Raw genomic sequence first — 27,329 nt, 5'->3', positions numbered from 1 at the left:
GAGGGGTGGTGGTGGTGTAGAAGGAGTCCAGAGAGAAAACGGGGGAGTTAGGAGGAGGAGTAGGGGGAGTAAGAGCGGAGTGGGGTGGAGGGGGTGGAGGGGGGTCGCTTTATAAACGAGGAGAAACAACCCGCACTCTAAGCATCCTGCAACGAGCAGAGCCCCGGTGACGCACACGGAGAGCGAGCGAGAGACGGCGACCCCCTCCCCGGCCGACAGACAGCCCCCTCGCGGCACCACACGCACGGCCAGGCACGCCGACTCGCCAACTCAAGCAGTCACACACCCGCAAGCGAGATTACGCATTGTTATCTTCAAATTAGTATTTGTATTTCTATAAAGAACAACAACAACCCCATTCAAATTGCGCCGGTCTCTGTCAACGACACAGATCGCGAGACTCGCGGTCACTCGCGGAACAACTCGCGGAACAACTCGGAGACTCGAGGAACAACTCGGGGACTCGAGGAACAACTCGGGGACTCGAGGAACAACTCGAGGAACAACTCGGGTAGTTGCGGAACTCGCGGAGCTATGCGGAGTCCCGCGCTCGTGCCGTCGGTGGTCACCGTCCTCCTCCTCCTCGTCTGCGAGCCCCGCTACGGGGACGCGTGGGGGTTCAGGAACGGGATCTGGCACAACTCCATCTGGCTCGGTGAGTACGCGAGAGACACAGAGAGACGCAGAGAGAGAGAGACATAGAGACAGAGACTAAGAGAGAGAGAGAAACAGAGAGACACAGAGAGAGAGACATACAGAGAGAGACACATAGATAGACAGAGAGAGACACAGAGAGAGACATAGAGACAGAAAGACTAAGAGAGAGAGAGAGAGAAACAGAAACAGAGACTAAGAGTGGGAGAGACACAGAGAGAGAGACATACAGAAATAGACAGAGAGAGAGATTGAGCAGTTCGCCACGGGTAAAGTCCCAACTCGTTAGAACGCCACGGCTCGGTTTTTCAAATCGCATCGCAGCCGAGACGACTTTTCAACTTCCGTTCCGTGTTCCCACCTGGTACGTGCTTCGTTGCGTCGCCACTGCAGCACAATCTCTCCATTGTTGTACAGTACTGTGGTGCCCACGTCTATGCTTCCCGCCTTCACCAAACCTCGTCGACCAGCGTGGTGAAGTATGGTCAACCCCACCACCACCACGACACGCAGGATGTGCGGAGGCGTCGATCCAGCGGTGGCATTGACAGATTCGCTGTAAGAGGTCAAAGGCGCAGCTCTGCAAATGTCTCGCTCACGGCGCTGCTGCCGGAAGAGCCTCCACGAGAGGGGTATTTTGGCCTTACTTGTCCACGCTGGCCGGACACATTTTACAACAATACACGTTGTGTGAGTGCCCACACTTTCACCCACCACACTTACGCCTTTTCTCGCTATCCGCCGCCTCTCAGCCTCCGTCTCCACCCGCTCACCCGTCGTGCATCGCTTCGATTGACGTCGTTTCGACGTTCGCCGTCGAACCTTTCAGAAAGGCATCCCCGACGCAACCCGGGGTGTTATTCCGTAATAGGTTAAAATTCGCGTGCCAATTAAAGCAACAAGCTGGTCATCGTGAAACTTTTTTTTATCATAAACTCTCATTCTTAACAGGTCCACCTCACGGCGTAAAGTGCAGTCCCCAACTCGTGTCCACTCCATATATTTGTGGTGCCATGAAGAAGGGTCATCGCTCGAAACGTCTGTTATCGCCACATTTGTTGAGTCGTCTTTGCGATGTGTGCTTGGCTAGCATCAGCAGCAGCATCAGCATCAGCAGTATCATCAGCATCAGCAGCATCAGTAGCAGCAGCATCATCAGCAGCAACATCATCAGCAGCAGCAGCATCAGCAGCAGCAGCATCAGCATCAGCAGCAGCATCAGCAGCATCAGCATCATCAGCAGCAGCATCAGCAGCAGACACTTCGTCTTCATTGAGCCGCCGCCTTATCCACGCGATGCTTAACCGCGACTAGCCGGTGGAGCGGTGGGTGCTGTGATTAGCGCTGTGAACCCGGCTACCTGAGTTCGATCACCCCCCCCCCCGCCGCACGTGTAACAACACCAGAAGCGAGTGGTATCTTGTTGAACCGGTTCCTTGGAACCCCCCCTCCCCCTTCCCTGTCCGCAACGACCGGCGTGGTGAAGTATGGCCCAGCAGTGGATTGACAAAGGGCATGTGGCTGCGCTCACACAACAGAGCCGGGTCGCTCATCATGGCGACCAGCAGAAGGGAGGTTGTGAGTTTGTCACGAGCTGAACATATCTCAGCTACCTTGAGGGATCGACACAATCATCATCATCGTCATCATCATCATCAGCAGCAGCAGCAGCTTCCGCAGAAGCAACAGCAGCTGCAGCATCGATGTCATAGCCACTGTCATCATCATCATCATCACCCGTCTGGGTATCGTGACCGCATTGTACGGTTTTGTTTGACAACAGCAGTGCTCTTTGTGTGACGGCGGGTAGAGGAGGTGGAGGTGGGGTGACGTTGAATCCCAACATTGAATCTGAACGATTGAGTCCCCTTCCACTTGACCTGCCATGGGACGTGCATTTTCGCATCGCTGTCAGTAGGGAGCGCACCGCGCCCCTCCGGACCGCCTCCGCCGCTCCGAGGGCGCGGGACAACGTGGACCGATGTAGCGCCATCCAAATGAAAACGCGTTTTCCGGCGCGCGCGTCTTAATAACCCCATCGATTTAAAAAAAAAACACGCGACAAACGTGATCCGCAAACTGACGTCTGTGAGAGAGGAAAATAAAATGTAAAAGTAATCGCTTGCGACGGCCGGGAATCGAACCCGGGTCAACTGCTTGGAAGGCAGCTATGCTCACCACTATACCACCGTCGCGCGCGCACTCCCAAGCGCGCGCCACGCGTTCTAATTCTCGGCAGCGGAGTGGGAGAGACGGCGATGATGGAGCCACGCTGGGTGGGGTTGTTCGTTTATTTCTTTAAATCGCAGTTGCTCGCCGCAGAACCCAAAAAGCAGAGGGGCCAACAACAAACAATGTTGTTATTATTGTTATTAAAATAATAATTGGAGGGAGGGGGTAGATCATGATGGGAGGAGGGAATTCCAAAGTGGAACAGATGACAAATTCCGGCTGTGTTCTTTTAAATAAAACACTGCCTTGAATGGGGGGAAATAATATTTACGATGGAACGAGTACAGAATCCGTTGCCTTCAGATCATAGTGTGAGAGATTAATGCCCAACTGAGATTGATCTGATTCAGCGTTAGAGGATGAATCACTGCGCTTCAGGCAAATGTGATCGCTTCAGATGGGTGCTTGAGGAATTAAAGCGAATCAGAGAGGGAGGGCAGAGTTCAGAGATGATGATCAGTGACCCCTTCCAGCATCGTCCCCTATCATTGACCCCTAACATTAACCCCTAGCGTTGACCCATTATCAGTGACCCCTTCCATCTGCAACGCGCTTTCATCATTGGTCCATCACCAGTGACCTCCGCTGCTCGTGACGCGGTTGTCCGGCTTGCTCGCCTCAATGTGAAGCTGCGTTGCTGCTCTGCATCCACATGAGCTGTACAAAAGAGGGAGAGTTGACCTCTCCATAATCGACCCACACCCTACCCCCTACCCCACACCACGGCGGCTAGGAGATGTTAACTACCTCGCCTGGTGTACAGGAGGTCGTGGTTCGATCCCGAAACTGACGCCTGCTGCTGCTGTATATTTGGAGTTTGCGGTGCCTCTCTCTCTTGCCGTGGTCGCGTGGATTTTTCTCCGGGACCTCCGGTTTCTCCCTCCACATTTAGAATCAACGTCACGCGTTCAGAGTATTTGGCTGCTATACATTTCCACGTGATAAGCCACTTCGTTATGCTATCGTTTGTGGCCAGGTCGCATTTGAAAAAGAGCTACATAGCTCAGTGGGCTTCACCTGGTAAAATACTAAAATAGATGAGTTTGTAGTCTAGAGTGACCGCTCCATCTTTGACCGCTGCGGCACCCCCCCTCCCCCCCGTGGTGTCCCCCCGTGACCTCCGTGGTGTCTCCCCGTGACCCCGTGGTGTCCCCCCGTGAACCCCGTGGTGTGACCCCGTGGTGTCTCCCTGTGACATCCGTGGTGTCCCCCCGTGACCTCCGTGGTGTCCCCCCGTGAACCCCGTGGTGTGACCCCGTGGTGTCTCCCCGTGAACCCCGTGGTGTGACCCCGTGATGGTTCCCCGTGACCTCCGTGGTGTCTCCCCGTGACCCCGTGGTATCTCCCGTGGTGTCTCCCCGTGGTGTCTCCCCGTGGTGTCCCCCCGTGAACCCCGTGGTGTCTCCCCGTGACCCCCGTGGTGTGACCCCGTGGTGACCCCCCGTGGTGTCCCCTTGGCAGAGAGCGCTGCGGGTGTTTACCACCGCGAGGCGCGGCAGGGCCGCTACCGCCTCTCGTTCCGCGAGGCGCGCGCCGTCTGCCGCTTCGAGGGCGGAGACCTCGCCACGGTGGAGCAGCTCCGCACGGCGCAGCGGGCCGGTGGGACGCGTCACACCAACACTCGTCACAACAACAACATTCGTCACAACAACAACACTCGTCACAACAACACCACTCGTCACAACAACACTCGTCACAACAACACTCGTCACAACAACAACACTCGTCACAACAACAACACTCGTCACAACAACACCACTCGTCACAACAACAACACTCGTCACACCAACAACACTCGTCACAACACCAACACTCGTCACAACAACAACACTCGTCACAACAACAACACTCGTCACAACAACACCACTCGTCACAACAACAACACTCGTCACAACAACACCACTCGTCACAACAACAGCACTCGTCACAACAACACCACTCGTCACAACAACAACACTCGTCACAACAACACCACTCGTCACAACAACAACACTCGTCACAACAACACCACTCGTCACAACAACAACACTCGTCACACCAACACTCGTCACAACAACACTCGTCACAACAACACCACTCGTCACGCCATCACTCGTCACACCACCCGTCATCATCACAACTATCGATGAATCTGTCACTCACCGCTCGCCCCCATCACGTCGATCATAACACGTGCCACTCATCATCATCATACTCTGACTTCCATACTATGCGTTTGACCCTGACCCTGACGCCTGCTGCTGTGTATTTGGAGTTCGCGGCGTCTCCCTCCCCGTGGTCGCTTGGATTTTTCTCCGGGTCCTCCGGTCCCCCACCTCCCCCCTCCACATTCAGAATCAGCACCAACGCGTTCAGAGCTGTTTAGCTGCTGCTATAACATTGCCACGTGTTGATGATGATGAGCCATCACTCGTGCGAGCCAGATCGCTACTGAAAAGAGAGCGACGTTGCAGCTCAGTGCGGTAGGGGGGGGGTCTTACCTGGTAAAATTAAAATTGAGCTTTAGTTCATAATCGCGTTGTGTAGAAGAGGAGATTTGTGTGTGTGTGTCTCTCTCTCTCTCTGCCAGGCCTGCACAACTGCGTGGCAGGCTGGCTGGCGGGGTCCCGCGTGGGCTACCCCATCGTGAAGCCCAGCCACAACTGCGGCTTCGGCGTCAAGGGCGTCGTCGAGTACGGCGTTCGCATCGACAAGGAGGAGCGGTGGGACGCCTACTGCTTCAACCCCAAGGGTAAACAAGGACAAAGCTGCCCCGTGTAGCCTTGGCGGACTCTTGGGGGCAGCACCACGCCCGGCCGCCTTTGTTCCCCCAGCGGCGACGTTTACACACCGCACCGGGTACTCATTTGAGGTTGAGCCAACGTAGGGGAGGCCCAGCACCAGTTCAGATAATCGTCACCGGTGTTGGCCGTGAGCGGGTCGCCACCACCACCAGCCACGATGCACTCTACGAATCGTTCATTCATTCCCCCCGTGTTCTGTCAGACGCGATTCTCTCCTCCGCGTTCGTTCGTCCCCGCTCTTCTCTTCGTCCGTCTTTCACTTTTATTTGTGTGTGTGTCTGCTTCACAACAATCGGCAGGAAAAAAAACCGATTGCCTCTAATCCGATCGCGCGCGGTGTGCGTGTGTGCGCACGAGCTCGCGATCGAACCTGAGTTTGCGGGCAAACGCGTCTTCCGATCGCCACCAGGCAAGCAGTGCGGGGGCATCTTCACGGAGGAGCAGAGGGACTTCACGTCACCCGACTACCCGGCCTACCGTGACAGGAGCATCTGCTACTGGCACATCCGCGTGCCCTACGGCAGCCGCGTGGTCATCTCGTTCAGCGACTTCAGCGTGGAGGAGGACGCCGTGGCGTGTCTCGCCGACTTCCTCGAGGTCTACGACAGCTACGACGACGTCTCGGGGCTCGTGGGCAGGTGTGGTGCGATGTGGTGTGATGTGGTGCGGGTGCAGGTGTGGTGTGATGCGGTGTGAGCGTGCCACATTTGTCGTTAAACACGGTGGGCGCCGCCACGGGACGCTGGAGGCAGGAGAGGGAGGGGAGGAGGTGGAGGGGTGGAGGGGAGGAGGTGGAGGAGGTGGAGGGGAGGAGGTGGAGGGGTAGAGGTGGAGGGATGGAGGGGAGGAGGTAGAGAGACAAGCGAGGGACAGCCCCAACCCATTATACATGGAAAGTTTGGCCGACGTTGGGGCGACGTATCGGCATGCCCACTGGGGGCAGTGGCTCCCCCCCCTCCCATTCCACTCAGAATCAGAATGTGTATTTAGACTGTAGGAGGAGGAATCCGATGAGCTATGAAGCTCTTTTTCACAGTTACAGCGGCAAACAGTGCTGGTGGTGCTGGTGGTGGAGGTGAAGGGTTGACGCGTGGTCGTTTAAACGCCCACCGAATGCCGATGACGGCAGCGATGGCGACGTTGACCGTGATGGTGCTCGCGGCGACGACGGCGACGATGGCGATGAGAGTGACGATGGCGATGATGGCGATGAGAGTGACGATGGCGATGAGAGTGACGATGATGGCGATGAGAGTGACGATGGCGATGAGAGTGACGATGGCGATGATGGCGATGAGAGTGACGATGGCGATGAGAGTGACGATGATGGCGATGAGAGTGACGATGGCGATGAGAGTGACGATGGCGATGATGGCGATGAGAGTGACGATGGCGACGAGATCGCGTAGCTTCGTCGTTCGCGCGGCGTGAAGGGAACGGCCACGGCCTCCCCAACGCGTTCGCGGTGAACGCCGCGAGTTTGTTTCCCCCGATCCCGGCAAGAGGCGGCGAGGGGCCACGTGGCCATCGCAGCGACACCGCCACGAGGTTGCAGCGCCAAGGGCGGTGCTGTGTTGTGTGATTAGCACGGGTGGCTACGTGCGGTGCGAAAGAAGTTCCACATACACGCGTTTGGACTCAGTGGCGTCGTGGCTACATTGTCAGCTCGGGGCTTGTGGGGGGGGTCAGGTTGGGCCCCCCACCCCCAATATTTGATTTGCGCAATTCGCGGAAGCCAAACGTTGTTACCGCTCGAATAAAATTTTATAAAATAAACAAAACGTGACGGAGCTCGCTAAGCCGCGCTGGAGCGCATCGTGGGAAATAAGGCGTCCACCTCCCACGAGTCGGGAGATCGTCAAGGAGGAGTCATCGAGCTGCGGCCGTGGTGGTGAAGGCCACACAGCGGCGTGACGAGCGCGGGTCGTGAGAGAGAGACGAAGTCAGGCCTGTTGTAAACTAAACTATGTTTGATTATTTTACCTGGTAAGGCCCACTGAGCTCCGTAGTTATTTGTGTCAGAAGGGACGAGGCGATCACAAATGAGAGCTCAACGAAGTTGCTTGCCGCGTGGGAATTTCTAGCAGCCGAATGATTTAAACGCGCGATGTTGACTTTTTATTTTGGAAGGGAAAAACCGGAGGACCCGGAGAAAAAATCCACGCGACCTCGGGGAGAGCGACACGCAGAATCTCGATATGCAGGCGTCAGGGTTCGGGATCGAACCCACGATCTCCTGTATACCAGGCGAGGCAGTTAACATCCCCTAGCCACCGCGATGGTGATGAGAGAGAGAGAGAGACATGCACCATCTCGCTATGCAGGCGTCAGGGTTCGGGATCGAACCTACGATCTCCTGCATACCACGCGAGGTAGTTAACATCTCCTAGCCACCGCGATGCTATTGTGATGGTGCTGGCAGTAGTGGTGTCCTGTCAGGCGTGGTGCTGCTGGCCACCCACCCCCTCGTGTGCCGTGCCGACCCTTCAGAGGTGCTACTCACTCGCAGCGCTTGCCCCAAACGTCTGTTGAGGCTATACGGGGAGTCTTTGTCTTTGTGAGTACTGTGACGAATGTAATTATAGCAATGAAGGTAGTGCTAATGATTTAAGCGACCCTGACGTTATTCTTAAATTCAAACATTGTGGAGCAGTCAGGGCGATTGATGGTCCAGCACTCACGGATTCGCTCCAGTAACTCGCTCATCGGTAGGCAGTCGTCTCCCTGTCACTCTTCTATCGCGACTACCGTGGGTACCCTTCCCGTTCACCTCTCTCTCTCGTGTCTGCAACTCTCCACCCATGTTGAGGACTCGGTCTTCCAGACTCTTTCGACGATATCCTAACGAGCATGTACAGCATTCACACTGCATGCCACAAATACGCACTCATTCAATCACACATTCAGCCACTCACTCACACATTCACCCACTCACACATTCCCCGCTCACACATTCACACATTCACCAACTCACTCACACATTTACTCACTCACACATTCACCCACTCACACATGCACCCACTCACACATTCACTCACTCACACATTTACCCACTCATATTCACTCACTCACATATTCACTTACTCACACATGCATCCACTCACACATCCATTCACACATCCACCCACTCACGCATTCACCCACTCACACATCCACCCACTCACGCATTCACCCACTCACACATCCACCCACTCACGCATTCACTCACTACTCACTCCCCACACATTCACCACACTGCAGGTCACCTCACTTCTCGTTCTGCTTTTTCCCTAGCACGACTCCACTTTGGAATTTCCTCCTTCCATCATCACCCCCGCCCCCCCCCAATCTTAGTTTAATAATAATAAGAACCTTGTTTGTTGTTGGCCGCTCGGCTTTTTGGTTCTGCGGCGAGCAACTGCGATTTAACGGAATAAAATAACAACCCCACCCAGCGTGACTCCATCATCGCCATCTCTCCCACTCCGCTGCCGAGAATTAGAACGCGTGGCGCGCGCTTAGGAGTGCGCGCGCGACGGTGGTATAGTGGTGAGCATAGCTGCCTTCCAAGCAGTGGACCCGGGTTCGATTCCCGGCCGTCGCAACCAATATTTTTAAATATATATTTATTTTCAACTAATCCCCCCTCACCCCACCCGTTTATATTTGTCGTTTTTATCATTTTTATGAATGTACTAATACGACATTTTTGTGCTTTAAATAGTGATAATTAATGGTGTTCGTCTCCACGTGTCCAAGACCCACGTCGAACTGCGCTCATCGGAAAAGATCAAAGGGGCCGTAAACGAAATATCCGTTCGTGGCATCACACCGCGCCATCGCTGCCTTCCTTCTGCCAGATATCGCGGTCCCATCATCGTCACCACCACCACCGCCAACAACAACAACAACCAGAGTGTGTCTTTAGTTCTGCCCTTTGTTACACACAGAGTCGAGAGGTCTCTCACAGCCACGTCACCACCATCTTCTGGCTGGGGTTTAGGTGCAGATACCAACAGGCAAAGACCCCCCGTATAGCCTGTGACAGGCTGTTGGAGCAAGTGCTGTTATCGGGGTACAGACACCAAGAACCATTAATTATATCAGAACCGTCCCTCGGGCTACGGCGAATCTGGGCGACCGCCTCGGGCCCCGTGTTTATTTGGGGGAGGGGGGCCGCGCTTCGAAGTCGGATGTAATACGACCGGTTTAGTTTGAAGGCCTCGTGGGGGGGGGGGGTGCGAGGGGGGCCCACACGATCCCCCCTGGCTCCCACACCCCGATAGACGCCTCTGACCATTATCACCATCATCATTATTCTCGTGCGTAATTTGTTTCGATGATTTACCTTCTCAAAAAACACATCTGGCCATGTCTCGCACCTCCAGGGGGTGTGTGCACCCCAGGTTACGTAGAAGGAGGAGGAGGAGAGCCACTTTGCGCGTTCAACTGACGCCGCCTTCCTCTCGATCGGCGACCTTCAGGTGCCCCTAGAGGGCCGAGCGCACCAATTATTTTTGGTTTGCCAAGAAAGCCTCTTCACAGTCTCAAGACTCGCCACGACTCCCCTCTTCCGGGAGGGTTTTCATTATAATTAGGATGTTAATTTTAATTTTAATAATCAATTCCTCATCCGGTGCGTCGTAAGCAAGCGTGTGATGAGGCCATGTAGGCCGCATCCGAGCCGCCGACGAAGGGAGCCGGGTTCGAATCCCAGTAGAGCACTCACTCGTGACACGTGCCTCTACCGCTAAGCCCCCGTCACGCACCCGAACGATGTCCAGGCTGGAGTCTGCTTAGCTTCCGAGATCCCGACTGGGATCGAGCGCAGCTCCGGGTTGATCCGATCAAACGCACGCGACAACCTATTTGCTGTACTGTTAATTCTAGCCGTGAGCTGTGTGGGTATAGGGGGCACACATGGGTGCATCTCCCAGTCAACTCAGTCAGTCAACCCATTGCACCTGGGTCTTGTTCCCGTGACCTCCCGTCAGCGAGCCTTCGACGCTTCACGTTTTCAAGTTTAATTATTTATTCAAGTTTCATTTATTAGGTACACGCCCTGTGAGCCATTCGGCTCTTGAATCGGGTGCAAAAAAAAACAAAAACATGAACAAGAAAACATCTTAAATTGACTGAGTGCAAACAGAAAATCCAAGAAAAGACAGCAAAATATGGCCTCGAAGTGCACCTCGCCTGGCACGGGCGCGCGTGGTGACGTCACAGTCGCTTCGTCGCGATTGGCGGGTCTTGGTGGAGCCTCGCTCGCGCCTGAGCACGTGGCCACCAGCCCGTGCTCATCGCAGGTTGCGGAGTAACGCACCAACTTGGGGCGCTGACGTTCACGCCGCCGTCTCTCCCGTCGCAGGTTCTGTGGCAGCGAGTTACCCGAAGATATCGTCAGCACAAGTAAGACCCCCCCCCCCTCTCGCACCCCACTCGCTCGTACACTCGCCACATCACGCAGCTTCACCTTCTCGTAGCGGCACAACCACTCCCGGCAGGAGGCAAGCCACGCACAGTGCGACTGTGGCCATGCAGCCCAAACTATTGGGGCGGAGTCGTGAACCACTGCAGGTCTGTGCGTTTGCAACGGAGGAGGAGGGAAATAAAAACGGCACGAACTGCCTCGATCTGTCGCCCTCTCGCCCTCTCTCTCCTGAAGCTCTCTCGTCGTGGCCGGCAGCAGGCGTCGACGTTGGTGGCATTCGGCTCCTGAACGTCTTGCCATCGTGCCGCAAGGACAGAACACACGAGTCTAACGCGAGAGAGAGAGACAGAGAGAGAGACGGAGAGAGACAGAGAGAGACAGAGAGAGACAGAGAGACACAGAGAGAGAGAGAGACGGAGAGAGACAGAGAGACACACGACTTCAGAATCACGCCCAGGTGCGCGCGTGTTTGGTTCGTTCCATGAATGAGAGTTTGACCCGATGGGGGAATGAAACCCGAGTAACCTGGAGAAACTCCACGCGTACGAGTGTACAGACGCCTACAAATATAATTCCGCACAGATGGTTGCGAGAATCCATTCGCTCCACGCCGCGGACTCTCGCAGTCCCGGGCGAGTGTGATATCTCATAAGTCGCTGTGATGCACAAACCCTCGTCTCCCAAGCGGGCGCTGGATCGCCAGGGGTACGTCGTCCTGACATGCGCTCTGATGTCCCTGTGATATCCAACCCCTGCCCCATGCCTACCCCCCCCCCCCCACTGCCCCACTCCGCCCCCCAGGTAACGTGATGACCCTCAAGTTCCGATCGGATTCGTCTGTGACCGACCGCGGCTTCGTGGCGCATTACCGCGTCCTGAAGCCGACACGGCCAAGTTCGCTCCCGGGCGCCACTCCGACACCGTGGGAACCCAGGCACAACTACAACGACTACAACAACAACAAGCACAACAACAACAACAAGCACAACAACAAGTCGAATAGCAGCAGCAGCAGCGTCAACAACACTGCTTACATCAACAGTGGCGGCGACAACAGCGACAGTAGCAGCAACAGCAGTCGCAGCAACTACGGCGGAGAAACGATCAACAACAACAGCAGTAGCAGCAGCATCAACAACCACAGCAGTAGCAGCATCAATAACAGCAGCAACAGTAGCAGCAGCACCAATGGCAGTGCTTAGTGTTGTTCGGTGTGACCCTTCTTCGTGTGCTCTGAAGAAGGCCCATTGCCCGGAACGTCGCCGATTATATCTTGTTATTCCGTTTTAAGGCCACAGTGTAATTGCCGAATGCGTCAAGTTGGGTGTCTTGTCCGCCAGGTAGTTGAGAATCGTCGTTAGACGCGTACGTAGGTGTGTGTGTCTCTCTCGTTACAGATTTACACATACATACACACGTACACACGTATGTGTACAATTATACACACACACGTGTGTGTGTGCATGCGGTCTACACACACGTGTACACATCAGCAGATACACAAGGGTGTATACATATGCAAATGTTCACATGTATAGTTTACATACACACCAGCAATATGGCATATGCAAATATGCTATAATGTGGGTGCACACAAATATTCCTATACGTACCTGTATATATTCGTGATGCTTTAAAAACTGCAGTAACCACATATCCACACAGATATAGCATGCGCGGGGTGCACACACACACGCGTGTATTGTATGCACATATAAGTACACACGTGCAGGTATGTGCGTATTGCACATACATACAAACCACACACATAATGTACACTTATATTCTACTCGTACGTGTGAAATCACACTGAATTAGACGTATATCCAAATACTTAGAAACACCCATACGCATATAGAGGGTGTACATATGATGCATATGTGTGTGTGTGTATGCATCAACACAGGCAGCGGTAGCACGTTCGCCGCTTGTCCCAGAGGTTCGCGGTTGGAATCTGGCAGGCAGCCCTGGACAACACATCAGGGGTGTTAACACTTCAGATGTGTTAACCAGAACACAGTGCGCGCTGTCAATCAGGCCACGTGCTGCGTGGCCCGTGTGTGCCGCATAGGGACAGCTGCCACTAGGGGTGCCCTCGGCTAGACCACGGAGCGATCATCGTCCCCTAGTAAGCAAACTAAGAGCTGCTCGCAGGTCACGTGCTGAGGCACCTTGTGCCACATGGGGGGGGGGGGGGTGTCCTTTAAAACGTGTCGACACGAGTGTGTGAGATGCGAGTCGGCGTGAGATGCCGCGGCGCACAGGAAGAGGCGCTCCGTCTACAGCAAGGCAGTGTCGTTTGACAATGCAGTGTGGCCATTGTATTACAAGCGAGGTCACTTTCCAAGTTTAAAAACATTGCCCTCAAACTACTTGCATTTGGAGTACGCAAGGCGGCAACCTCGCCCTCATCCACTCGGCCCCTTGCTGTGCAACTATTTGGCTTATTAACACGCAGCAGCAGGCTTTCGCGACCAATACCAATTATTTATGCGATCTAACACCTGAAAAAAACCCTCTATTATGGGTGTGCAACTCCTGCAGGCAACACCCCCCGACGCCTACAAACATCTGACACCGTGACGTCAAAGCGCGCCCCCCCCCCCCCCAAAGTGCGGGGCCCGGGGCGACGTTCGCCACCGCTTCGCCGTGCGCCCCTCGGGGAGACGGCTCCGATGGCGCGAACACGAGGAGTCACTCAAAGGAAGCACGCGCATCACGGCACACGATTCGAGCGCTCCCCAAACGCGTCGATCGACTACAGGCGTGTTGCGCTCCACCGCGTTCCTGGTGATTTAGCCAAAGGCGATTCGCGTGTGCAGATGCTTCCAATCAGGTGAGGTCCGTGTGCGTGTTTATGTCGCCACGCGTAGCCCCGTGCACACAACGCATGCATGCGGACACGCGCGCGCACGTGTGTGTGCCATGCTGGTCATAACCGAGGTCCGCGTATAGTGTAACTATACATATAGCGCATGTACGCAATTTGTACTTAAGACATGGCAGATTGTTTAATAATTGACTTATTTTGGATTTGATCGTGTACAGAGGTTTGTCGTAAACCCTCTCCAACCCGACAGAGGCAATTAATAATGCAAGTGTCACGTGCACCAGACGTGGCCAAATATATGACGGCTTGAGCAGCAGCAGCGGTGTTGATGTTGGGAGAGGAATCTGACAACATGCACGAGGGTGCGAGATCTGAGCTCATTTTAAACAACCTCAAGATTCTGAATGCGATATCCAGCGACACGTCGTTACCCACATTACGTGAATGTTGTCAAGCAGTGCATTGGGTCTGGCCACGCTTGATTTTACGTGACACTTGTAATTATTAATTGGCTGTGTCGGGTGGAGGAGGGCTTACGACACACCGTTTTTTTATTTTATTTACACGACGACCTAACCCAAATGAAACCGATTATGAATCGTATCGGTCGTGAGAGCCTATATATACACACATACACACAAGTGGCCAGATTGTGTTCTTTGCGTGCATGTTGCGTGAATTCATTCCGTAGCAGCTGACGCGGCGAAGGCACACGGCGGTGGTGCGGAACAAGCCAGGGACATTGATATATGTTTTAGACAACCCGGCGGCTAATTGTTCAGGAGCATGTTGACCATGGCCATGTTCGCAGAGCTCTCTCAGCCAGCCCGTGATTAGAACCGGACTGTTCTCGAGTGTGACGGGGTCCATGGGCCTCTCTGCCCCTTCTCGAATCAACGACAGGACCCGCCAGTCGCCACTCAGTGACGGCGACGTCACCACAGCGCCTGTGCCAGGCTAGGTGCACGCTGAGGCCACGTCAAGTGTCGGAGGCTCGCTGGCAGGTCACGGGATAATCCCGGATGCGATGGGTTCACTGATTTGAGATGACTGGCAGATGCACAAGCTGTACCACCGACTGTGCCAGCTTTACCGAGATGACTGGCAGATGTACCCCGTACTGTGCCCCTTAACGAACGACCGCACACACTTCGAACGTATTAAACATTCAGTTTGTCACTTAAACTCGGCGTGATTTCAACTCTCGCACAGTCTTGTGTATGAAGGGATATTGCTAGAAACGTGGCTTGTTGTATATCGTGTAAATGCAGTGCTGTTGACAAGTGTTCACAGATTATTTTTCGTGCCACTGCCAACCACTGCTTAATGCACAAATGTGTTGTTTTTATTTTGCGTAAACAAGAAGCAATCGAAGTAGTTTGCCTCAAGATATTGGAGATGCGTCTCAAAACATTGACCAATCGGCGTTCCAAGTTGTCGTCAGCCGGCAGTAATACTTGTAGGAACCACCTGGTTCCACCAGCTGACAAGGGATTATTGTGTCCGTCCGTCGTGCATCCAAAAATGGGAGAGGTGGGGCTGGGTGGGGAGGGGCTGGGTGGGGAGGGGCTGGGTGGGGCTGGTCACCCCGTGGTGCCCTTATAAAACTTAACGTTTAACCTACTCACGCCGGCTTGTGCCCGCCCTCACAGTCGGGCATATTTGCGGAATACACCACGCCGCTGTTGACCCTGGCCATTGACCGAGCAACCCAACGTTCCTACCAGCTCCCTCCGCAGGAATGTGTTAAGTCAATGCGGTACATGAACGAGACTCGGCTCATTCGTTGGAACAATCGCGTGAAATGAAAAGCAGCTGGCGTGGCCAGGAGTTCGAGAAGCGTCGACAGGCAGAGATAATTCTTCAGTGGCAGGGCTTCTGGGGTCGCAGTGTTCCGCATCAACTGCCGGATGAACCCCCCAGGGTAATTTCCCAAATGTGAACATTTCAGCTTACTCCTTCCACTCGATGGCCACCTACAGTGCTGGGAAGGCGTCCTCTTGGGGCGTTTGGGTTGAATTTGTTTTAACACAACGAGGTCTTTCACACACGCACAGACCTCTCTCTCCCTCCTTGCTCACGCAGGAGTCCTTTAGCCCCGTAAGGCGAAGGGTCTCAAATTCAATCGGCCAGAGCGACATTTCTCGCTCCATACTTTATGTAACGCTTCTCGTCTGGCATGGAGTACGGATTAACTACTGGACATTTGTGAACAAAAACAAGCTTTGTAGCTCAGCAGATTCCTCCGGTATATTCTGATTTTGAAAGCACAACCCAGAGAGTCCAAGGCATGCCTAACCATAACTCACTCATTATATAATCCAATGTTGCTATAATCCTATTGACTCGCAGTCTGCCTCCTCCTCCGCGATTCCCACCGTTTCCGTAGAATGTCTTACAAGGCGTGCGGTCACATTTATTGGCGCTATAAACAGCGCCGAATGCATCGTGTTGCGTCATTGAATTTGAGCTCGCACGTTGAGCGAGAAACCTCGCCACTAAAGTGGGTGGGGCTGTTGATTGAATCAGAGATGGCGTGCACCTTGAAGGCACGCGCGTATGGAAGTGGTTAAGCGATTCAACTCGGCACGCCCCACACGGGCGGCACTGTGTGCACGCTCCCTACACAATCTCCCCACACGGGCGGCACTGTGTGCACGCTCCCTACACAATCTCCCCCATTGTGCTGGGTGCATTGATTATAATACAACTGTTACGGTGGGTGGATGGAGGGGTGCGCGGGGGGTGAGAGGCAGTTTGGTTATTCAAGATGCCTGGTCTTCATCTACCAAAAAGCACGTGGTCCACCCTAAACCGCATCCACTGCTGCGCAAACCGTGGCAGCAGCAGGGAGATGCGGATACCTGGTGACGACGCACAAACTAATGGAGAATTAAAAACTCCCCGGTAGTAGTGTGCGAATGTGGTCATACAGAACAGGCCGAACGACGACGCAATGCCCCGATCCACACATACGAAGGAGACATCAGAGCAACGTAATCCGCTGCTGCTGTTGTCTGGGGCTTGCTTGACCACCCGAATGTGAAATTGTAGTCGTTGCACTGCATCTACATCAGCCTAGAGGCTCTCTAATATCGAGACTTAAACATCGTGAAGTCTCAGGTGAGCTCAATGCTTTAAATGTTGAGACTATCGAGGCCCTCGTTCGACTCCATGAGCCTGTTATTAAAATTACACATTTTATATTCAAGAGCCTTAAACTGAAGTCGTCAGTAACATTGAACCCTAAGCATCTTTAGCATGACTGTATTAACTGTCAACATAGCCTCCTGGAAGAGCATCACACCGGTCCAGTTTGGTTGTACAGACTTAATGCGACTGAATTTATGCATTTAGGACATGGGGGGCTATGCACATTTGTGGAGGCAGCCTGGAAATGTTGCACGACGCTCGTTGTATTAGCGTACACAATTGTGGCGCGCGTCGTGACGGGTGCTGAAAGATCCGGCCATTTCCATCCAATGTTCGCAGAGCTGCAATGGCTTCCAAGTTGTCACATACATTACTAGCACTCATCACCCAGTGCTTGGCACAAATGAATACCTCACCGATCAAGAAGCAGAATAATCACGAGAACTCATCCTCGCAGTGGCTTGTGGCTAGCCATCGAGCAAACGGTTACTGTATCTGGCACTTTCAGATGCCCTTTTGCGGCCGTCTGGAACACTCTTCCTCCCGATATTAGGAAGCCACTGGAGCTATTGACTAGACATCTCGATTGGAAACTGTTTCGTTGAGTCTGTCCTTCCCCACACCTCCGATTAGTACGGTTCAATATACGTACATGCAATATCGTGCCAAACTGGTTCTTGATTATTTCACAACTCATCATTGGTTCAAGCCCAACGCAGGAGTCAAAAGCATTCCCTTGCAAAGAAATGATGCCCAAATAACACACCAAGGGGCCTCATGGTCGATGGCATGCAAGCCCAAGGGACAAGCCAGGCAAGTGTTTTGAATTAAAATAGACCGGAACAAGGTTTCAATCATAATGGGCCACACACCCAGCAACTGGTCTGCAAATGTACAGAAACTACATGACGCAGCGCTCGCTTAGCCCATTCTCAAACATTAATCCCCACTTTATTTGCGACGTTGGGGAAGAAAAAAAACTTGCAGCAGCTACCACCAATAAGACCTTTGTTCACATTAACTCTTCCCAGGTCTAGTCAATACATGTCAGTAGATGTCAAGTCCTTAAAACTCACCCCATGGGAATGCAGCTTGGATTAATATAACCTGGTTGGTGTAAATCAATATTTAAATGACCTTTTTGCCTTTAAGAGCCTGTAAGCTGTACAAAAAGTCCGAGGATACTTTACATTTTCACCAAAATCATAAAAACTTCTAAACCGATTGCCACGTGTACAAGAATAGCTTGCATGCGTTCATTTGGAACGCAAGGACGTTTTAACGGTGCATTTGTATGTACTTTACATATACGTGTGCAAATTTCATCAAGTCAAAACCCCAACCAATGTGTTAGGTTTCCAACCTTTTGAGACACAAAAGTGCGCACATACGCCCATGAACACGTTCGATTGAATTGGATGGTTGTTTTTATTGTGACAAACGTGATGTGGGCCAGGGCTAGGCTATGCTGCCAGCATTGGAGGCAATCCTGGGCCACAGATCCGCGCACTCCTTAGCCACGGGGCCCGTGATGGCAGAGCCTGAAACGACACAAACCCCATCAATGCGACTCGCAATCACACACGATGACAAGCCACTCGACAACGCCCAAGCAACTACTCACTTTACCAGGACGCACACGCAATCAAGGCACTGCACAAACGAACACTCACCACAGCACACTTACACAACCAACCACGCTTAACCATCTACTCTTCACATTACTCACAAAAACCCACACGCAATTAGAAATTCCGCTGAGAATATTCAGCCAGGCACTCGCAACCCCACCACCTGCATAACTTAATTGGTACCCAGAGACACGTGCTGTCCACACAATCGCTATTACGCTCACTTAACTATCAACGCATCCCACCACTGCTGCAACATGTACAGCGGACGTCACTGTGGGCTTTACAGTCCCGGGATGTGCTGTCCACATTGTGTAACCACTTAGAATGTAGCACTACTGATTGAGAGGTGCTGCAACAGCGATTGCTGCCCCCTCACCCATTAGCAATGCCGAGTCTGCTCTCCTTCCCGTGACGACCCACCCCATCAGGGTCCGCGTGGACTACGGGGCGGGTGCTTTTTGGGAAGGAACTCGCTGTTCACAACGGTCTCGTGGTTTTTGTTCCGATATCAAGTTGTTACATTTATACGTCTTGTTGTGATCTTAACAAGATTTTGCTCCGTTTGAGGTAACTGTCATATCCCTCAATCTTCTCTTCACATCTTCTCATTCCAAGATCCTCCAAATGCAGCTCTCCTCATGTCCTCTATTCCATCCAGTAAGGCCTTCGGTCAAACTTCCTCACCAAGTCACAGCAATCATCAGCGAGAGTATTTATTAACATTCTTCCATCAGAGGCACCACCCACCTTTCATCTCGCCCTTGTTGTTCACTATGACCCCTGCGTTGTCTTCAAAGTAGAGAAACACCCCGTCCTTTCTCCTGAAGGCTTTCCGCTGCCGTATCACCACCGCAGGATGCACTGCACGGAACACACAAAGCCACCAGAGTTCAAGACCGGCACCTCCCCATGCCACCTCCTCCACACCCCCCCCCCCCCCCAAGCACTTTTGTGGCCCTCTTTAAAAAAGCACAATCAACATCCTTACATCAAGACCAATAAAAACCACCCTCCTCCCCCTACTCTCATCTCACAACCACCACAGCAGATATCGACTTCTATAAAGTACCAATCCATTAGCGTCAAATAACCAACCCCGCTTGGGTCATCCGGAATCAAACGGATTAATCAGTCAATGGACTGTTCATGTCTTGCTGGCTTGGATGTGCCATGCATGCTGGGCTATTCAGCGTGTATGTGAATGTGCTAATGCTGCTTCAATGGACACGTGTAAACCCGCACGGCACGTGAACTCAGGAGACCCTTAATGGCCAATGCAAAATCATCCACTCCAAGCCCTTCATCAGAAAAGGCCAAATGGAATTTATACTTCATAAAATGTTGAATATTTTTGCATGACTAGTAAATAGCATAACAATTTTAGCTCAAACTGTAATTTATCTCCGATCAAACAGCACACGTTACACATAGCAACCACAAAATGAAAACTGGCCCACAGCCATGTAACATTAAAATACATTGCAATTTAAAAAAACTGACATCAATCATGAAAATAAATTAGGATACATGTGTAAATTACACGTCGTTGCTTTCAGGCTAAGATAAAATCGAGTTGTTAATCCCTACCCCGAGTCTTGAAAAGCCACCGTATCGTTAGGATGGAGGGGCCAGGGGGGAGGCTGAACTGTGACAAGCTGATAATAATACGGAATACACAAACTGGACGTATATATCACGCTTCATCCAGGGGTAACAGAGCGCCGTACACAAAAGCCATAAATCAAATACAAGTCTTTTCGATGACAAATTGGACACGCTCACCAATCACAAAGCGCAGTGTGAGAACGACTTAGAATGTAGCACTACTGATTGAGAGGTGCTGCAACAGCGATTGCTGCCCCCTCACCCATTAGCAATGCCGAGTTTGCTCTCCTTCCCGTGACGACCCACCCCATCAGGGTCCGTGTGGACTATGGGGCGGGTGCTTTTTGGAAAGGAACAACTCACTGTTCACATCTCATGATTTTCGCTCCTTTATCTAGTTGTTAGATTTACACATCTGTTATTTTAACAAGATTTTGCTCCTTTGGGTAAACTGCCATAATATGCCTCTTCTCTTCTAATTCCAAGATCTTCTACACTCAGCTACATTCACGTCCTCTATTCCATCCAGCAAGACCTTCATGAAGTCAAACCTCCTCACTCACTGGGAGTTCACGAGCAAAGCACTCTCCGTGGTGGCCTTTTGTGCTATGAACAATGGCACCAAATCCCAAATGTAGTTTGGCCCCATCCTGACGCGAGGGCAACTGACCCTTTTTCCGGAGTTCGGGCTTGCCCTTCTTCACGGTGGCCATCACCATGTCGCCCACACCGGCAGCTGGCAGACGGTTCAGACGACCCTTGATGCCCTTCACCGAGATGATGTACAGGTTCTTACCGCCTGTGAAACACGCGGCACACACAAACCGAACGCCGTCAAAAACACGACGCCAACTTCACGGTCACCAACATTATTGAATTCTCAAAAAGGCAACATTTTTTTGCAAGCCATCAAACAAATGGGCCACATTTCCCCACCGTGGTGACTTGATAAATATATAGCAGCTCTAAAGCCAGTTTATTCGTGGTTCTTACTGTAGCACTACTGATTGAGAGGTGCTGCAACAGCGAGTGCTGCCCCCTCACCCATTAGCAATGCCGAGTTTGCTCTCCTTCCCGTGACGACCCACCCCATCAGGGTCGCGTGGACTACGGGGCGGGTGCTTTTTGGGAAGGAACGTCTCTCGCGGGCGATAACGGCTTCAAGGTTTGGTACCGATAGCTGTTATGTTCTTACCTTTGCATAGATTCCATCCCCACTTCTTTCCCATTCATCAAGTCAACGAGCGATGCTGCACAGAAGCCATTGTGTTGATGGCCTAATTTTTTAAAAATTAAGTTGGGGGGGTCCACGCATGGTTTCGTCCACCTCCAATTAGCACGGCTGGCTATAGAGCTTTAACATACATAACAGCACCCACAGAGCCCACGCATCCAACACATGGACCCATAGAGGGCCCACACGATCCCACACAAGGCCCACGCACACACACACAAGGCCCACACACACACACAAGGCCCACACGAACCCACACAGGGCCCATGCACATACACACACAAGGCCCACGCACACACACACAAGTCCCACGCACACACACACACACACAAGTCCCACGCACACACACAAGGCCCACACGCACACACACAAGGCCCACGCACGCACACAAGGCCCATACAGGGCCCACACACACACACAAGGCCCACGCACACACAAGGCCCACGCACACACACAAGGCCCACGCACACACACACAAGGCCCACGCACGCACACGGCCCACACACACACAAGGCCCACACGAACCCACACAGGGCCCACGCACCAGTGTTGTCCGCGCAGTTGATGACGGCGCCGACGGGCAGACCCAGCGAGATGCGAAACTTCGCACCGGACGACCCGCCACGTCCTGCCAAGAGAACTCGACGTCAGCCGGCACCACAAACACTCCTCTTCCTCCCCCCCTCTCGCATGATGACATGATTAAGGGCCATTGCCCGAAACGGCGACTACCGTTTCTCCTCTTTTCATGGCGGCGTTACAGATTCGTGGCCTGAGATTGCGGCCACGAATCCGAAACCATCGACCGTCAACACTCCGCTTCTACTTCAACTCCTCAGGGTGGACAAGATCCACTTTGCGTCTGAACCGCGTGGATGACACATCTAAAATTACACCTTTAATCCGCAATTATGAACCCATACGACACCAATGCGTGTGGGGATTTTAAAACAAATTTATGAACGCGTATGAACCACCACTGCCAATCACAAAGAACGCCGCACTCGAGGCTACCGCCGGCCCCGCGTGTTCGTTCGTGGTGGGGTGAATCGTGACCGCCACACGCGCTCAGAGGGAGCCGCGTGTTTGCGTTTAAGAGGTATAAGCAGCTCGGGAAGCACGTCGCTCATCCCCTCCCGCCCGCCTTTGTCTTCCCAGTTACCGCGATGCCCATACGCAGCCCCCCCTAAAGTACGCGCAGGTTCATAGGTGCGGTTGATCACATGAACGTGGCCTGCGCAACATGCAGTCAGCATGTAGCCAACGCGGCATTTATACCCCAAGTCACGATTACCTGTAATCGTTCAACTCAGGCTTCAGGCCTAGAGCACAGACGCGTCTATGCCCAGTCTAACTATACAAACACGTACTCACTCTCAACACACGCACGCACACGTGAAGTTACTTACGTAAAAGCTACACAAACGGACGAGCATTCAGTTCACAATGAATCTAAATTCAACATCGCGGCAGCGCGATGGCCGCCACGAAAATCCACCGCTCGCAATCGACCGCCAAACCATCGCCCGTAATCATCATCTGCCGCCGCAGCCGCAACTCCCTTCGCCGCGCCGTTGCAGGCGGGCACTGGTATCGAGGGAGCCTCGCGGCGGCAAAACGGGGCAGAGGCGAGGGGGAGCGAGGATGGCGACGGATTGCAACGACCGCGAGCGGGAGCCGGCGTCACGCACCTCTCTTCGACATGTTGGCGGCCCGGAAAAGAGGGAGCCGCGCGGGATTGTGGGAGGACGAAGGCGGTGGCGGGAGGCGGGGCCCGGGAGGGCGGGGCGTACGCGATGACGCAACCGCGTCGCGGGAGGCGTGGTGACGTCACCGCGCACGCCCGATTCGGTGACGCCATCGTGACGTGCGAGCAGAATCCGAAGAGCCGTGAAGCTCTTTTTGTTTATATTCTTGGTTCTTTCGGTGAAGTCACGTAGAAGGGAAATAATAAAAAATCTAAAACAATAAAATTATCACGACGTTTCGACTGCAACACAAGCAATCATCAGGTGTGAAATCCACAGCAAGAAAATTTTGGAAAAGAAACGTCGTGAGAATTTTTATTGTTTAATATTTTTATTATTTTATTATTTCCCTTCTACGTGACTTTACCGAAATAACCAAAATATGAATCCCTGCAGTCACGAAAGCTTTAAATCAGCTCTTTTTTGTTTGTTAGAATGTTAAAACAACAAACGGTGTAAGGTATAGGAAAGGTGAACAAATCGCTTCAAGTAAATAAACAAATAAAACTCAACAATTGTATGTTGTTTTAAAGGGAAGGCCCCAATGGGCTTTTCACTTCTTTATCAGAAGCGACCTGGCCACAACACGACCACAGAGGATTGCAAATCGTTTATCGATAACAAACGTTCAAACATCGCGTTAGACAATTATTAGAAGGCATCGCGTGAGCAAAATGTGTGTGGTAGGCCCTCCTCCACCCGACACAGGCAATTCAAGTTCAAGTTCATGCATGCCCGTACCACCCTGGGAGGTGGTTCTCCATAGCAACGCATGCCCGTACCACCCTGGGAGGTGGTTCTCCATAGCAACGCATGTCCACACCACCCAGAGGACAGAAGACCACCACCATCTGCTTAGAAAGATCTTCCAGAAGACGTCTCTCAATTTCATCATAATCTGCCGCGATCAAATCACCGCTGAATGAAGACCTCTCCGAGCCATTGTCAACTCTCACGGTCCAGCTGATCTGGGCCTGGCCACCTGAATGTGAAGTTGTAATTGTTGCTCTGCATCTACATCAGCAGCCATACGAAAGAAAAATGCGGTCCAGTGATGCAACACTCCATCTCGCCACCCGCACACGGGCTGATGTCACCGTCGCTTCACCTTTGTTACCGACCTCTCGTGACTCTATCCAGGAGGGTCCGATCAAGTTTTCCCAGTCGGGGGCCGATGATTGAAATAGTAAAAATTTCCGGCGTAATTTTAAAAAATTGTAAAATTTTCGACCATGACGCCGCCACGCAATGGCAATGCTCTTGCGAACTACGTCACGGGATCTTTAACGTCCACTGCGAAGCAAACGGCGGGTATGATTATTATGGTTAATGCACCCGCCGGTATTAATGATGGCGGCCGCTGTTTAGAAACCGCGAATCTGCGACAAGCGACGATCCCTCTGTCGCTCGTCCCCGTCATCGTCCCCCATCTCGGCGGCGGACATCCTCTGCGTCGCGTGGACTCCGTTGACCGCCACTCCGCCGTCAGCCTTGACGAGCGGTCATCGTCCCTTTGAGCGACATGGCCGAGCGGGCAAGTGGTTCTTAACCTTTTACTGCAGCCTTGCACCCCTTCGGTTCTCAATCGTAAAAAAATGTTAAATGTTTCGATTTAAAGCTTTCGTGACTGCAGGGATTCATCTTCTTGGTTCTTGTGGCCGAAACGTCTTGAGAATGATTTTATTATGTTTACTTTTAAGATTTTATTGTTTCCATTCTACGTGACTTTACCGAAATAACCAAGAAGATGTTAAATGTAATTATGGTTTTATGAAATAAAGTACTTGTACTTACGTGTCCGTGCCTTAATTTGCGTTTCGATGATTTACCTTTAAAAAAAAATTGCCCATGTCTGGCTACCCCCAGAAAGGGCATCTCGCACACCCAGGGGGTGCCTGCGCCCCAAGTTACGAACCGCTGGGCCCGAGCCAAACGTTCCCTCCACAGGAAATTTTATTTTCTTGACATGACATTTAATTACACGGAATGTACTTGTAGGGTTATATAAAAAAATCAGATTTTTTTCGTTTCTTTGTTATTATCACACTTTTTATAATAAAGATCACGCATCTTCTTATTTTTTATGGCTAATGTCGATGCAGAGCAAGAACTGCAATTTCACATTGAAGTGGTCAAGGTCCGAAAGACCGCCCATAACAGGGGCACTCTATGGCTGGCTGTTGAGATCGATCGCCACAGATTCTCAAATATAAAAAAATAACAGCAGAGACACTCTTAGATTGTTTCGGTAAAGTCACGTAGGTAAAAAATAATAATTAAATAAATTGATAATAAATGAAAATAACTCAATTAAATCACGACGTTTCGGAGACTTGTGTTGCCTCCGAAACGTCGTGATTTAATTGAGTTATTTTCATTTATTATCATTATTTTTACCTACGTGACTTTACCGAAAAAAACCTAAGAGTATGAATCCTTGCAGTCACGAAAGCTTCAAATCTAAAACAGTAGGGAGTCGAACCCGAGTAATGGTTGCAACCTGGCCCGCGAAAATTGAGCTTCTTGGCGAAATCAACTAAACTATTTTTTATTTTATCAGGCCCACTGAGCTATATAGCTATTTTTCAGAAGCGACCTGGCCACAAATGATTGCTCTACGAAGTGGCTTATCACGTGGATTTTTTTTTTCTAATAGCAGTTAAACGCGTGATGTTGATTCTAAATGTGGAAGGAAAAACCCGTTAGACCCGGAGAAAAGTCCACGCGACCACGGGGAGAACATGTAAACTCCAAATATCCAAAAGGCGTCAGGGTCGGGATCGAACCCACGACCTCCTGCATACCAGGCGAGGGAGTTGACATATCCTAGCCGCCTCTCAACTGCCCCACTTGCCAATGCCAAAGTGAATACAACACCCACGTTTCGTCTCCCCGTTTCAGCTGACACGTGTGTCAATTGGAGCTGAGCATTGGACATTTAAATGTCCCCTCTCCTCCCAGCCCCCACATTCACCACCTCATTGCCCCTGCACACAAAAAAATTACAATTCGATTCATGATTGCATTATTTTTGTGTCGTGTGTATCGTATCTCTTGCATTTTCTGCCTAGTTTGTTCCGTCTCATTGGCTGCATTGAATTTAATTTCGCTAAACATATAATTGTTGTTATATTCTAGAAGCTCTATTAATTAACGTATAATTATTACGGCATGCTGCTGGCCACCCACGCCCTCGCGTGCCGCGCTGGCCGTCAAAGGCGCTCGCTAACGGCACTTGCCCCAAAAATCCGTTTGGCCTATACGGGGGATCTGTGTCTTTGCGTGTGCTTTCATGGAGATATTAACATGAAACTTCTCGATGCATAATGCATAACGGATTGTTATGCAGTGCAATCCAAGGTTTGCCACTGAGTGTCCTCTCTTGAGAACATGATTCAATAATTGATCGGTAACCACGATCAAATTATGTGTAATTGCCAAGGGCTGGGGAGCGGTGGGGCTGTGATTAGCGTACTGCGCTATCGACCCCGCGATCGGAGTTCGCTTCCTGGGCGCGGCGAACGTGCATGTATGTTGAACTTTCACACCGTACGTAACCAACCGTGCTAATCGGAGGTGCGGGGTAAGGACAAGGAACTAAACACGTCATTGGCGAGTGGTGCCTGAACTAGTCCTGCGCATCGCCTTCACCAAACCGGATTGTACAGGCGTGGTGAAGTATGGTCAAACTGTACCCAGTACCGACATGGCGTGGGGGGAGGCATTAAATCCAGCAGCGGAGATCAAGGGGCTGCAACGCACACGGTCACACTGTGTGCGTGTGTGTGCGTGCTGTCCCCGCACGGATCTCCTCCACGTGCTCCCGTGCACGGACATAGTACAGTGTTTTTGTGAGGCCGCGTGCGTGTGTGCGCGTGCGTGCGTGTGTGCGCGCGCGTGCGTGTGTGCGCGCGCGTGCGTGTGTGTGCGCGCATTCACAATGCACGCCGTCTCGCCGCCCGTTCCCGACACGTATCTGCCCCCCTCCCCCCGTACCACCCCCCGTCCTCCCTGCTCCTCCTCCCTCCTCCTCCTCAATCCTCCCT

The 27,329-nt window shown here is 52.2% G+C and overlaps 2 protein-coding genes and 2 non-coding genes across 4 annotated transcripts; 2 read left to right on the top strand and 2 right to left on the bottom strand.

The window, feature by feature from the left end:
- The first annotated feature begins 158 nt into the window (after window positions 1-158).
- Window positions 159-15,094, top strand: TNFAIP6 (TNF alpha induced protein 6). Its single transcript, XM_061557685.1, has 6 exons — window positions 159-655; window positions 4,348-4,485; window positions 5,456-5,617; window positions 6,079-6,307; window positions 11,017-11,057; window positions 11,881-15,094. The coding sequence occupies exons 1-6, from the start codon at window positions 535-537 to the stop codon at window positions 12,279-12,281; spliced, it is 1,092 nt and encodes a 363-aa protein (XP_061413669.1). The 5' UTR covers window positions 159-534; the 3' UTR covers window positions 12,282-15,094.
- TRNAG-UCC (transfer RNA glycine (anticodon UCC)) lies at window positions 2,778-2,849 on the bottom strand. Its single transcript has one exon. It is a non-coding gene; the product is annotated as a tRNA-Gly (tRNA).
- TRNAG-UCC (transfer RNA glycine (anticodon UCC)) lies at window positions 9,181-9,252 on the top strand. Its single transcript has one exon. It is a non-coding gene; the product is annotated as a tRNA-Gly (tRNA).
- Window positions 15,095-18,471: 3,377 nt separating the features above from the next.
- Window positions 18,472-23,328, bottom strand: RPL23 (ribosomal protein L23). Its single transcript, XM_061557693.1, has 5 exons — window positions 23,227-23,328; window positions 22,080-22,163; window positions 20,972-21,100; window positions 19,444-19,557; window positions 18,472-18,603 (listed from the first exon to the last, which is right to left on the bottom strand). The coding sequence occupies exons 1-5, from the start codon at window positions 23,237-23,239 to the stop codon at window positions 18,521-18,523; spliced, it is 423 nt and encodes a 140-aa protein (XP_061413677.1). The 5' UTR covers window positions 23,240-23,328; the 3' UTR covers window positions 18,472-18,520.
- Between the last annotated feature and the right edge of the window lie 4,001 nt (window positions 23,329-27,329).

This window comes from Lethenteron reissneri, chromosome 23 (genome assembly GCF_015708825.2).
Source record: "Lethenteron reissneri isolate LAM-NWPU_2019-01 chromosome 23, ASM1570882v1, whole genome shotgun sequence".
NCBI classification, from domain to species: domain Eukaryota; kingdom Metazoa; phylum Chordata; class Hyperoartia; order Petromyzontiformes; family Petromyzontidae; genus Lethenteron; species Lethenteron reissneri.
The sequence above is the reverse complement of the archived record's forward strand: the minus strand, read 5'-3'. Positions and strand labels throughout refer to the sequence as shown.

Coding starts and splice junctions, on each gene's coding strand:
- RPL23 (XM_061557693.1), bottom strand. Junction 21,101..22,079: donor CAACTGCGCGGACAACACTG/GTGCGTGGGCCC, acceptor CGTGTTTCACAG/GCGGTAAGAACCTGTACATC. Junction 19,558..20,971: donor GCCCGAACTCCGGAAAAAGG/GTCAGTTGCCCT, acceptor TGTTCCGTGCAG/TGCATCCTGCGGTGGTGATA.
- TNFAIP6 (XM_061557685.1), top strand. CDS start 535: ATGCGGAGTCCCGCGCTCGTGCCGTCGGTGGTCACCGTCCTCCTCCTC. Junction 656..4,347: donor GCACAACTCCATCTGGCTCG/GTGAGTACGCGA, acceptor TCCCCTTGGCAG/AGAGCGCTGCGGGTGTTTAC. Junction 4,486..5,455: donor CCGCACGGCGCAGCGGGCCG/GTGGGACGCGTC, acceptor TCTCTCTGCCAG/GCCTGCACAACTGCGTGGCA.